At 38.4% G+C, this 12,512-nt stretch overlaps 1 protein-coding gene across 1 annotated transcript; it reads right to left on the bottom strand.

The window, feature by feature from the left end:
- Positions 1 to 277: 277 nt before the first annotated feature.
- On the bottom strand, positions 278 to 3,472 carry LOC113164500 (CD276 antigen-like). Its single transcript, XM_026363824.1, has 3 exons — positions 3,215 to 3,472; positions 637 to 945; positions 278 to 558 (listed from the first exon to the last, which is right to left on the bottom strand). Exons 1-3 carry the CDS (start codon positions 3,315 to 3,317, stop codon positions 278 to 280), a joined length of 693 nt encoding a protein of 230 aa, XP_026219609.1. The 5' UTR covers positions 3,318 to 3,472.
- Between the last annotated feature and the right edge of the window lie 9,040 nt (positions 3,473 to 12,512).

The following is a 12,512-nucleotide window of genomic DNA, read 5'->3' as shown; positions in this document are numbered from 1 at the left end:
TCTGGTTGTCTCGTTAGTTTAGTGGAAACATCACTGCCTTCCATGTGGGAGACTAGCACTCCGATCACAATTTCCCCCAAGGGGATCATACAGTATTCATTATTATTATTTTTATTATTATATTGTGTGGAGCTGCTTTGACTCATATTCTTGTTTTGACCTGTGTCTAATTAAAATAAGTCATTTTGAGGATTGTAAAGCTTTGTCACAGCAGCAGGTTCAGGCAGCCTGACCACAACATTAGTTTAATAAAGTTTCATAGTGACTCCAAGTTTTCTTAAAAACTCTTACTTGATACAAACAAAGTAGCTGTTCCATTGTTTCTGCGAGTGCTGATGGTGCAGCTGTAGACCACATCAGTACCAGGATCTGAAAGTATCAGAGAACTACTGATGCTGTAGAGCTGCTGTTCAGTCTGCTGGACTCTGGTTGTGGTGCTGAAGGTCATGTTGGATGGAGGGTTGGTGGACCAGGTGAGTTCAGGTTCAGGGTAGATCCCCTCTGAGCTGCAGGTGATGTTGTTTTTCACTTGCTGAATGTGGATTTTATTGACTGGAGCTGCAAAATGAAAGAGAATCTTTTTATCAAGGATGGTACATAGAAATACAACAGTTTACATCTGTTGAATTTTCCTACCGTCCACTTGTAGGTGGATAAATGACTCATTTTTTGAGAGGATGGTAACGGTGTGGCATCTGTATCTGCCTTGATCCTGAACCTTCACCCCTGTCAGCTGCAGTGAAGCATTTCCCATGGAGATCTGGTCCTTGAACAGTGACGTCCTGTTTCTGAAGTGCTGGTCCTGGTCTGTGAGCTGGTCTTGGTTGTAGTAGTAAGAGTGAACAGGAAGTAGTTCTGCCACCTGAATCCAGTGTATGACAGCACCATTCTGGAAGCTGCACGGTAAGATGCAGTTTTCCATGAAAACACAGGACACATCAGTATCTGAAACAAGTAGTAACACATTTTATTAAAGTAGAAAAGAGAAAACAGAGGTTTGGAAAAATGTTTTCTACACAGATCTGGATATTTGGGGGAAATATGGTTTTAAAACTGAAACACATGATTCAAACATATAGAAATAAGATTTAACTAGCTGAGAAAATGTTTTATTTTTCTGTGTTACAAATCTGCCTTTTCAACGTTTTTTTTCAATTGTTTCAAATCTGTTCTTATTGAGTCTGTCAGCCAAAAATTATGTAGACATCACTGAAAATATACTTTTAAAACTGAAAGATTCAATGCAAACATTTAAAAATAAGAATTAAAAGTCATCTTTCTTTTCAGTGTTACAGATCTGTTTCTTCGGAGCTTAACCTTCAACTCTCTCTTTTCAGACTTTCAGTTCTTCAGCTGGAAAAAGGGAGCGTGAGATTGACAGACGGATTGGTGCATGGGCAGCAGTAATGCGGTCAGTGTAACGTGTTATGCCGAGTTTTGCACGCCTGCCGAGATCTGTATCCTCCACTCTGATCAGGGAGGAGGATGCAGATCTCGGCAACTCCGAGTTGCCAAATATTGCACCCCTCCCTTAATAACTGTAACACACGTTATATCTTAGATTATTTTAAGCTGACGGTGAAAATTCACATACGCAAATGTGTGACAAAGTACACTACAGATCTTTGACCCATTAAAAACGTTATAGCAGATTAGTAGTGTTGTGGTTAATGAATGTTTTCATTGTGGTTCGTTGAATGTATGAATGTTATTAATGTGTCATACTTTGTCAAGGCAAGTTAATTGTAATACAATGTCCGCTAATAATAACAGGATTTCCAAACTTCGGTGTGATTTGAGCCAATCACACTTTTGCGTATGTGGATTTTAACTGTCATCTTAAAATAATCTAAAAGATGGACATTTTAATGCATTTTGTTATAACGTGTGTTAGGCTACAGTTATTAAGGGAGGGGTGCAATATTTGCCAACTCGGAGTTGCCGAGATCTGCATCCTCCTTCCTGATCAGAGTGGGGGATACAGATCTCGGCAGGCATGCAAAACTCGGCATAACACCGGACATGTCCCACCGGGCGGAGGCCCCGGGGAAGACCCAGGACACGTTGGAGGGACTATGTCTCTCGGCTGGCCTGGGAACGCCTCGGTGTCCCCCCGGAAGAGCTGGAGGAGGTGTCTAGGGAGAGGGAAGTCTGGGCAACTCTGCTTAAGCTGCTCCCCCCGCGACCCGGCCCCGGATAAGCGGAAGAAAATGAATGAATGAATGAATGAGTTCTTCAGCCTCTTCTCAAAGATACAGATCTGAAACTTGAAAAGAGACAGGTGAAGCTCACTGAGGCTCAACCAATCATATGGCTTCTAACATAAGCAGCCAACCAGTTAACAGAGATAGTCTACCTGTGTGTCTACCTGTGTGTTTACCTATTGGTCACTACATAACTTTTCATGCTGTGTATTCACCTGCTGTTGCTGTCATACAGTCATGTTAGTTACATCATGATCACAGTAGAACAAGAGTGAACAGAGACTGTAGGAGAATGAGGGACAGAGATTAGATTTAAATCTAATATTATGAACAGATCACAGGCTGCTGGTCTCAAGTTAATCTTAACATATATTACTGAGACTAACAGCAGGTTTCAGCTACAAGTCTCTGAGCTTCACCTCAGTTCTAAAGCCTCAAGTTATGGACATGACTGATACAGAACCAGAGGGAGTCCAGTCGACACAGAGAAAACACACTGAACCAAAACTGGACCAAACGATTTGAGGACTTTGGGGTAGTAACAGAGGACATGAGGTTGGTTAGTGTGAGGGTAGAAGATGTCCATGATAGAGTGAGGGGGAAAAGGATGATTCGCTGTAGCGACCCCTGCTGGAAAAACCGAAAGAGAAGAAGAAGAAGTGTGTAGATTTCCATGTCTTTCGTTTGTCCATCACAAACATGCTGTGTGATTAATCGAGGACAAACATGGAGACGTGATGAGATGAAGCTTCTCACAGACACCAGCAGGCGATGTAACTATATAATAAATAATAACAGACCGGTCTCTTCTAGACTCGTGTTAAATACAGGCCTACAACAGCCTGTAAAACATAATAAAATGTTCCGATTACCTGAGAAACTGTGTAAATGTCCTCTCGTATCATTATTTCCAGAACAAGCTGCGGCGCCTTTTTGCAGACTAATCTGAATTAATCTGCGTGTGAAACCTTTAGAAGATGATGTTGAGTCTAATCTTCATGATGACCTACCTGCTCTTATTACAGTCCACAAACACAACAGACACAGAACCAGAGGACAGTTCTCAGGACTGACGCCCCCCCGGTAAATCCTCAGTACGGTGTAGATGGACATGATGCTGTGATCCTACATATGTTCCAGATAATGAGTTTTCATATTTAACAACGTAGCTGAACAGAAATGAACTAGATCACTGCTAAATTAAAACCAAATCACCGCTGCTGAGTCATAGTATCCATCCACGGACGGAGCTGAGGGTGGAGACGAGGAGACTGCAGAGAAGACGTGTGGTCACGATAGAAAACAGTCCCACTGTCTCATAATAATCACAAAACAGTTAAATTAACCAGACATACTCTTATAGCATACTTACCTTGGTTAGATAAAAACATCAAGTTTCAGTTTAACGTTTTTCTTTAATAATCAATCTGAGTTCTTAACTAAAATGTTGAACCATCATTTTATTATCAGTCTGTTTTCTCTGAGTACAGGTTCACCCACAGTCCAGGTCTCAGCACAGATCCTGTCTCTCCAGCTGCTCCACCACCTGACTGTTCCTGTTCAAATCAAACCAACACATTTGTCATGTTTACATCACTGATCATATGTTTTATAGATCTGGTTGGTAGCTGCTCATTATTAAAACTGTAACCAACACCTCTCTACATTTAGGGATGTCCTATTTATTCAGAGCTGCATCAAATTGGTTCCATTTCATAAAAAGGTCATAGGATCAAAAGTGGCTCCTACAGAGCACATTTTGTCATTAATTTATCTCTATTTGTACTAATGTTCAAAAAACCTAATTTGTAATTTAACAAAAGCTGCAAAATAAATGTAGTGAAGTAAAATGTACAGTATTTTACATTTTTGAAATTTCTATAAATATATATACACATATAAAAAGAAACACTGGAATATCAAATTGGCACAAGTGATAATACCCTTTGCAACAACACTTGAAGTTTATCGCAGGTGACTCCCATCACTGTTGATACTTGCTGAGATGTTTCTACACCTTGACTGGAGTCCACCTGTGATAAATTGCATTGATTGTACATTGATTTGGAGACACACACCTCTATAGAAGACCTCACAGCTAACAGTGCATACTGTATCAGTAAAACAAAGATGTCAAAGGAACTGCTCGCGGAGCTCAGAGACAGGATTATTGCAGGCACGGATCAGGGGAAGGCAACAAACTTTCTGCTGCACTGAAGGTTCACAAGAGCACAGAGACCACCGTCATTATCAAATGGAGGAAGTTTGGCACAACCAGGACTCTTCTAAGAGCTGTTCTCTGGTAGAGATGACTGAGAACCCAGAGTGGAGATGAGACAAAGCTCCAGAGGAACAAACATGACTGCAGAGCTCCACCGATCTGAGCGTCATGGCAGAGTGGCTCGATAATAACCTCTCCTCAGGGCTTGGAGTTTGCAACAAAGCAGATCACACAAAAACTTTCAGGAGATGATCGTTGGAGGCAGAACAGAACAGTGGATGGAGAGTCTGGTATAACAGACATGTGATAAATTAGATCAAATGTAAGAAAGATAAAATTATTAACAAAGTTTAAAAATACCCAAACTTCAACTTCAGACGCTTCAAAGTATAAGTGTCTTCAGACTGAGAGATGTGACAAACATAAATAACATGTATAATATAATACTTCAAAACACAGAACTGAAAGTTTCTGCTTAGTTGTGCAGAAAAACAACAGATGAATGATTTATAGCTACAGTAGATGAACTTTACTCCTTATCACATTTGTATTTAACTCTTTGTTTCTACTTTTGGTCTATATGACATGAATTATTCTATGACCCCCATAACTTAATTCAGTTACATCTTAAGTCCACCTGATGAGACCATCCGTGTGAAAGGGAGCCCCACATTTATTGGGGGTACCACAGAAGAAGAAATAAATGAGGAGGGGCCCTCATGGTGAACTAAAACAAACCCACAGGTCCCGACAGTCAGGTATTTAGAAATCATGTAATGTCAAGTCAACTCAGCTTTATTGTCATTTCAACAATATACAGGGCAGTACATGTTGAAGCGAACAACGTGTCCCAGAGACCAAGGTGCTACGTTAGACAACATAAATTATCTTAAAATTGACACATACTCTAAACTAAAAAAACTATAATACACAAGGTGCACATGTGCAACATTTAGTGCAAAGACAAGAACAAGGAACACACTGGACTGTCATAAACTGTGATGTTAAACCTGTGGGATAATGTTTCAGATATAAGGGAAAGTAAACACGGTGCTGGTTTGTACTGATGATTATCCAGGTGTCCATGTGAGACTAAAGCAGTGCATTTTTAATTACCAGAGATCTTATCTAGAGGTTAATTTGTTAGGTTTTGTTTTACAAAGTCATGAAAGCAATGTTTAAATCAGGACTGATGTCTTCAAAGTTGTCCACAAGCTGAGGTGTACAGTTTATTAATTCAACAATTGGATCAGATCGGTATCAGGGATTGGTATAACAGTAAAAGGCCAGATCAGTGCATCCCTAGTCACTTTTGATCAATGTATGTTTTATGTCAGGCGTCAAATCACAACAGAAGTCATCTCAAGGTACTTTACAGATTTTACACACTGATGTGTAACATTTAGATAATTATACTCTGTAAGGTCTTAAACACTGTAAAGTGTCTTGAGATGAGTGTTGTCATTTGCATCACAGCTAATAGTGTGCCCTTTTCTCTTTTGAAGAAATTACTGCTCAGACTGTGAAAATGAAGCTAACACCTATTTGAATCATATACACATTGACATAAATGCTAAATCTGACTGCTGAGGGAACGACAGCTTGAAGACACATGCTTCATGCACTTACCAGTGATTGTTTCTGTGCCACATACCTCAGCCACAAAGCAGCAGGGACTGTTTATTTATAACTTCTTCAGCTGTCAATCTGAAATTATGCTTTTTGTTGTCTTATATTATAGTTATATTTGTTTATATTTTTGTTGGGGAAAATAATTCATTTTGAGAATACATAAGGTTTTTAGTTTCTGTACAGCAGAGGGCGCTGTAACCTCATCAGGTTACTCACATGTCATGATCAGATCAGATAAACTGACTGTTACAACAGTGTTTAAACAAAATGTCAGCACTTTGAACTTTTCATCAGTTTGTCTGACGTACAATTTAATAGTTTAATGTGCAGCACTGTACCTGTTCAATAAAGGTAAAGAAAGTGGGACCAATGATTGTTGCATGTTTTTACAAAAACCTCAATATCTATAACAGTTCTTTTTTTTCCCCCCAAATGAGGCTTTCATTCTGTGGTGAATCATCCACCATCCTTTTTATTTAACTCTTTCTGGTTCAACATGAATCTTTTATGATTGTCAGTGTTGTTTTTTTTAACTGTATCTTGAAAAAACGGTTTTATAATAAGTTTAACAAGACAAACGCACTCATCTGTTCACTCACTGAAACATACTTTGTATACGACTTACTTTGTTGGTCATGAAAATTATAAGAAATGATGATGAAATGATGAAAATTATGAATTCAGTTGTGATTGTTTTGTTGTGGGTGTGCAGGTGGTGAGAAGATGACTTTGTCCATCTCAGTGCTGTTGGCTTAGTCTGTCTTCTTGCTGCTGATCTCTCTGTACCGCTTATCATCAAGTAGGTAACACACACTATCAGCTCCATCTGGAAACATCAGAGACAACAAATATGCATTTAGCACTTAACCCAGTGTTTAACAATTGAAATCAGTTAGCAAAGTGATGTGTTCAACAACGTCTGATATATCTGTTTGTGTGTCAGGTACCTGATGTTCATCATGGTGTTGGTGACGGTGGTGGTGCTGAACTGTGTGGTCGTCCTCAACCTGCACTTCAGGACACCGAGCATGCATGTCATGACTGAGTGGACCAAGAAGTTAGGTATGTTTATTAAAGATGCCTTTCACCTGATTTGATTCAGGTGAATCTCATTTAATATTAGTGTCGTTATTAAATCATCACCACTTGTAATACACTCTAACATCCACAAAACATCAGTCTTTATTTCATAGTTCACGGCACAGTGAGGAGGAGCATAAACATTACAACAAACACTTTGGTACGGTCAAAAACTGCCTGCACCACCAGCGGTCTGCCAGGAACCCCTTCGGATTTAGTGAGGGAGACGGGAGGGCAGGATCCAGAAAACAGGATACCTACACCCCTGCTGCTGCCATGGGTCAGTACCACTGTCCAGGCCACTCACTGTGCCAGTCAACCTCTTTACTGCCATCACTGTCCGTTTCTTGTACCAACACCCGTTCATGTGATTCAGTGTCATATGTTTGTATAAAACTATTCTCTTTTTCAGGTCTCTGGCCCCATTTAGATTCAACGTGCCAAGTAGTCATGGGGAGAGAAAAGATAAAATGAACAACAGGAAACTCAGGGCAGGGAGTGAGCACTTAGAACAACCCTCCATCATCCTCAAGTTCCTGGTTCAGCTTGAACACTATTTTCTTGAGTCTAAATCTCCTGGTCTGTGTAGCCCCCTTTACCTCTGCTCCTCATCTGACCACAGACTGAGTTTACAAACAGTTCTTTATCAGAAAATTAAACTTTAATTTTCACTCCCTTTGAGTTTTTACTTTGTAACAGAAACAGTTGAACCCTTTCAACACTGTAGGTTATCAGCAGGATCTCAGTTCACCTGCCTCAGATTCATTCTCCTGCCCACCCTCCTGTTGCCCCTCTCCTCCACCCTGTTCCTGCTCATCCACCTCTTCTCCACCTTTGACCCCTGCATGCTGCTCTGCTCCATCATTATCAGCTGTATTACCACCAGACCTGCCCTCGGCCTTTTCAGAAGGTCCCCTCCCACAGCCAAAACACTCACAAACAGAACATAATCCACATCATCAACCCTCAGCTTAAGCACCAGGTTCAATTCCTCGTCCTTATTGTTCAGCACCATGCTTACCACCTGTGAGAGATGACGTGACGCAGCTCTGGCTGTGTACATCCCAATGGTAACCTCCGTAAAGGAGACACTGTCTTACCGTGTCGGGACAACTCTCTGTAGCTCGTCACTAATTAATGGTTGAACATTAGAAAGACCCACTTTCTTAGAAGGCTGCATTAAAGGAGACACAGAAACAAGTTTTTATCGAAGTAATATGTATTTATCATACTGTTTGGCATTTCTTCACAGCCATCTTCTTGCCTTCATTGTACTTCTGATTTTAATTTTATGATTAAGTATATTGTTAATATCTAAAACTTCTCCTGATGCAAAAGTTTGTTGGTCATTTGCATGGTTACCTTTAGTTTTTTTCAATCTTCAGGGATAAAACGAAACAAATGAAGCAGAAATGTCTTCATGTTCTCACTAAATCTTAATTTATTCAAATATTGTGAATAAATAAGTTTATATCCATTTTAATTTTGCAGAATCCTACAAAATATCTGCAGAAATAAAATATATTGAGGTTTTCGTGTTTAAGTGAAAACATGCAACGATCACCTTTTAAACTTTTCTTTTATTGAACACATACAGTACTGCGCATTAAAGATGAATCACGTATTAGACAAACAGACAATTAGTTGATCTACAAAACTTCATGACTTCAAGCATTTAGCTACAAAACTGACTAATACTGTAACTGGTGACGTTAGAGCGACCTCTGCTGTACTGAAACTAAAAACAATTATGTTTTATATCTACAAATACAATTTACAGACAAATGTAGATGTTAGAAATAAATAAATAAATAAATAAGCAGTTTAGGTATTAGGAATAGAAGTGTACAGGTAAACAGAGGTGTATCCCTTATGTGTAGGTATAAGGTTCATGTTATTTTTGTATTATGTGTTGGTGTGGTTGTGACGATTTCTCTCTTTGAATCGTGAGTTTATTTAAAATCCCTGTAAACTGTAAAAAAAATCTAAGAATAGTAAGAACAACAACATATTTTATCTTGTATCAAAGTAGTAGTATAAAAAAATGTAGTAGTTTAAAAAATGTAGTAGTATAAAAAATTTAGTAGTATAAGAAAATTAAAAAGTGTCAATTTACTTGAATACTGAAAAAAAAATAATTGAGGTGACCTAGAAAAACTGTAAAGTACAAAATACAAAATACACAGTGCTTCACAGATGGAGCAGCATTTACATTCAAGAACAGACAAACCATTGTCCATGTGTATATGATATAAGCTATGGGAGACAACAGTCAGACAATAATTCAGCATCTTAGATAAGCTGAGAACTTCATTTATGTTATGAATCGTTTTAAAGTGCAACATTTAACTATTCACAGGCTAGAAATCCTGCTTATGTTGCTAACAAGTGTATGATTTTCATCGGTTTCACAACTTCATTAGGCATTTAAGAACTATTCTAGTGCAATGTCTAATCCATGATTTTATTTTTTTAATTGTTTTTTATGTTGATCTGATGTCTTTATTTACCTACTGTGTGTGAAGCACTTTGAATTGTCTGTGTTTCAAATGTGCTTTGACTAGAGTTTTATTACAATTACTAAGGTTAATGCTAAAAGTACAAAAGCTACATGTAGATTGAAAACAGTGACTCTTTGGTGTTACTGAATGTGTTCAGCTCTTCTTCTTCCAGAAGTGTTTTTTTTTCTTTTTATTATCTGACTGTGGAGCAGATTATGAGGAGTAAACAACAGGACTGCTCCCGTAACTGGTCTGATTAGTAAGCTTGACATCTGAGGCATGCAGTGAAAGCATCACATCATACTGTAGCTTCGATCCTCTGTCAGTGTCAGCATTCACTTAAAGGGGTCATATTCTGCTTTGTGTGGTTTAGTTACATCCATACTACTGTGAGGCCCTCGGCCTTCAGAGGCCCAAAGAATGAGGGGAACCTGATTTTTGAATTCTGGCTGATGATGAGATGCACAGGTTTCCATCTGGCCAATACACTTTGAAGAGTTTTTTTTCAAAATGCTATAAACTGTAACATCAGTCCTTAACTATTCATCTGTTCTGGGCTCCTACACATACTTTGTTCCTTCCACACTCTCAGGTCTGAGCAGGTTTCTGCAGAGAAGGTTCAGTAGCATTCAAACCAGCACCAGCCAGAGCTGCCACTAAATTAAGCATAATATGGCCACTTTAAAGTCCTGCTGTATAAACCATCAGTAAAAGAAACCCCAACAAAACTTTTCTGCTCTTTTCTACTTACATCTCTTGAAACAGAAACCCTTTTTGCTTTGTTTTTTTCTTGACTTAGATTTTGTTTGCTTGCCTTGTTCCTCACTTGCAAGTCGCTTTGGATAAAAGCGTCTGCTAAATGACTAAATGTAAATGTTCTGTGTAGTTTCCATCAAAGTCATAATAAATTAGATTAGAGCCGTACAATTCTTCAGTTTGCGGTTTCATCATCCGTGCATCTCATGTAGACTGTGATATTGTTTAAACCTTCAGCTGGATGCAGCTACATCAAGTCACTGCTGTTTTGTGGCTGATTTTTCTGCCAAAGTTGTAACGTGCAGTGGAAGACATTATAAATGCACCTTCAAGCACTCTTCACCTTACTGAATACTGAGTTTCATCTGCCTCTCTCATCTTTGTTCTCACAGTCTGAACAGTAATTTACTCAAAAGCAATTAAAATAAGGCTCAGTAGTAGTAGTATTAGCTAGGAAGCTGCTAGTTTGCCTGAGAGACTGTAGATTGATTAGCGGGATACAGGACTCGGATTTGTCACTGCTACATTATCTGGACGAAAGAATCAAACTCAGTGAAGCAGAACCAGAAATATTCTGACTGTTACGTTGCATTAGCTGCAATGTAACTCACACACAGAGAGTTTAGTTTCAGGTTAAGGCAGAAGCAGGTGATGCAGCCTGGAGGTTCCAGCTGGTAGGAGAATCAAGCTGAAGAGGTCACTTTTAGTTTTAGTACATTTACAAAGTTTACATTCGGCACCTTGTGTTTTTATGCTTCACATTTCTGACGTTGTCTCTTCTTGTACATTTCTTCAAGTTAATCAGTCCTGAAACACAAAAGAAATTAATTTATGAATAAAATAATAAAGTGAAACATTCATTTCTGTTTCTTCTGTCTTAAAAACACTGGACCTCATGGAAGAACAGTTTTCTATTCACCACCTAAAGTTATCTTTTCTTTTTTTAATCTAAGTCTTGTTCATACTTTTGTTCCATGTTAAATTCACCAAACTCTCTTAACTGCACCAACATGTCATGAATCACTCGTTTCAGTCTGATGCAAACCAGCTGTTGATGAGAAGATGTATGTTCCTGAGATCTAGTTATTCGTATAATCAATAGCCATAAACTGAAGTAAAAATAAGTGTTTCACACTGTGGCGCTACCAGTCTGCTTTCAGAATAAAAAACAAAAAAATAAAAAATAGCAGAGCCACTGATCATATTAGAGGCCAAAACAATTATTAATAATAATACTACCTGTACCAGAAGAGTGACCTGTGATCAGAGAGAATGATTCTCGCTGCATGAAGTGAGACACTAAAAACATCTTTCTGAAGCTAAATGGGACATGACTAATCAGTCAAAGGTCAAAGGGGTCAAAGGTACGACAATCACTGAAATATTAGAGGATATTAGAGGATGTGATGTTACTGTTGCGTCATAGTTTGATACTGAACTGAGACCTGTACTAAAACCCAGAGGTGAAAAGAATTTGTGTATCTTATTTAAACTAACATTAATTCAGTCACATCTTCGACCAATTGTGGATTTTCCTAAAGGATTTGGGATTTTTTTAAATAGTCTGAAAACAGTATTGAGGTGATTAAATGTCTGAGACAATAGGCCTCACTGTATTAAATATGGAAAATATACTTACTGTTGATTTTGAATGGAGGATAGTGCTACAGCTGGTTCTTGTCCTGTTTGTATTTAACACAAAACATCATAATCAATAATACAAACAACATACATGAATAATAACCAATGAATATGTTTTCTTACCTCTTTATTTTTGTAGTACACTAACAGAGCTCCTGATCCTGCAGCCAACATGAGTCCAACCACCACACTTATAATAATGACTAAGACAGTGGTTTGACCCCCTGAAACAAAAATGAATGAACTAAAGTTATTAAAACCACACAGTAAGATCATTAAAGACAGGAACTGTGCTTTCTTTGTAATTCTTTGCAGTTCTCTGAACAATAATGATAGAGAGACATAAATTTAATGATGTTGGTCAGAAATAAGAAGAACAGTGATGTTCTTAAGTTAAAGACATGATGGTAAATGGTCCGCACTTATATAGTGCTTTTCTACCTAGTTGGTACTCAAAGCACTTTACACTGCGTCTCA

Source organism: Anabas testudineus, chromosome 2, assembly GCF_900324465.2.
Source record: "Anabas testudineus chromosome 2, fAnaTes1.2, whole genome shotgun sequence".
NCBI classification, from domain to species: domain Eukaryota; kingdom Metazoa; phylum Chordata; class Actinopteri; order Anabantiformes; family Anabantidae; genus Anabas; species Anabas testudineus.
This window is presented reverse-complemented; position numbering and strand designations above follow the sequence as displayed.